Source organism: Penaeus monodon, chromosome 31 (genome assembly GCF_015228065.2).
Source record: "Penaeus monodon isolate SGIC_2016 chromosome 31, NSTDA_Pmon_1, whole genome shotgun sequence".
NCBI classification, from domain to species: Eukaryota; Metazoa; Arthropoda; class Malacostraca; order Decapoda; family Penaeidae; genus Penaeus; species Penaeus monodon.
In genome coordinates, this window is record NC_051416.1 from 12,090,912 (window position 1) to 12,091,449 (window position 538).

Here is a 538-nt window from a genome sequence, read left to right on the forward strand (position 1 = left end):
ACCGAGCTCAGAGACCGAGCCCAGAGACCGAGCCGAGAGACCGAGCCCAGAGACCGAGACCAGAGACCGAGCCCAGAGACCGAGACCAAAGACCGAGACCAGAGACCACAGACCAGAGACCAGAGACCAGAGACCGAGACCAGAGACCGAGACCAGAGACCGAGCCCAGAGACCGAGCCTAGAGACCGAGACCAGAGACCGAGACCAGAGACCGAGACCAGAGACCGAGAACAGAGACCGAGCCCAGAGACCGAGACCAGAGACCGAGACCAGAGACCGAGCCCAGAGACCGAGCCTAGAGACCGAGACCAGAGACTGAGACCAGAGACAGAGACCAGAGACTGAGACCAGAGACAGAGACCAGAGACTGAGACCAGAGACTGAGACCAGAGACTGAGACCAGAGACCGAGACCAGAGACCGAGCCCAGAGACCGAGCCCAGAGACCAGAGACCAGAGACCAGAGACCAGAGACCAGAGACCAGAGACCAGAAACCAGAGACCAGAGACCAGAGACCAGAGACCAGAGACCAGGACCG

General features: G+C 60.6%; 1 protein-coding gene across 1 annotated transcript in view; it reads left to right on the top strand.

Moving 5' to 3' along the window:
• LOC119592891 (protein TsetseEP-like) overlaps positions 1–345 on the top strand; it is an 893-nt gene extending 548 nt beyond the window's left edge. The window contains exon 2 of the mRNA XM_037941786.1: positions 12–345. Within this exon, the coding sequence (XP_037797714.1) occupies positions 12–345 (334 nt within the window). The remainder of the gene's footprint in view (positions 1–11) is intronic.
• The last annotated feature ends 193 nt before the right edge of the window (positions 346–538 follow it).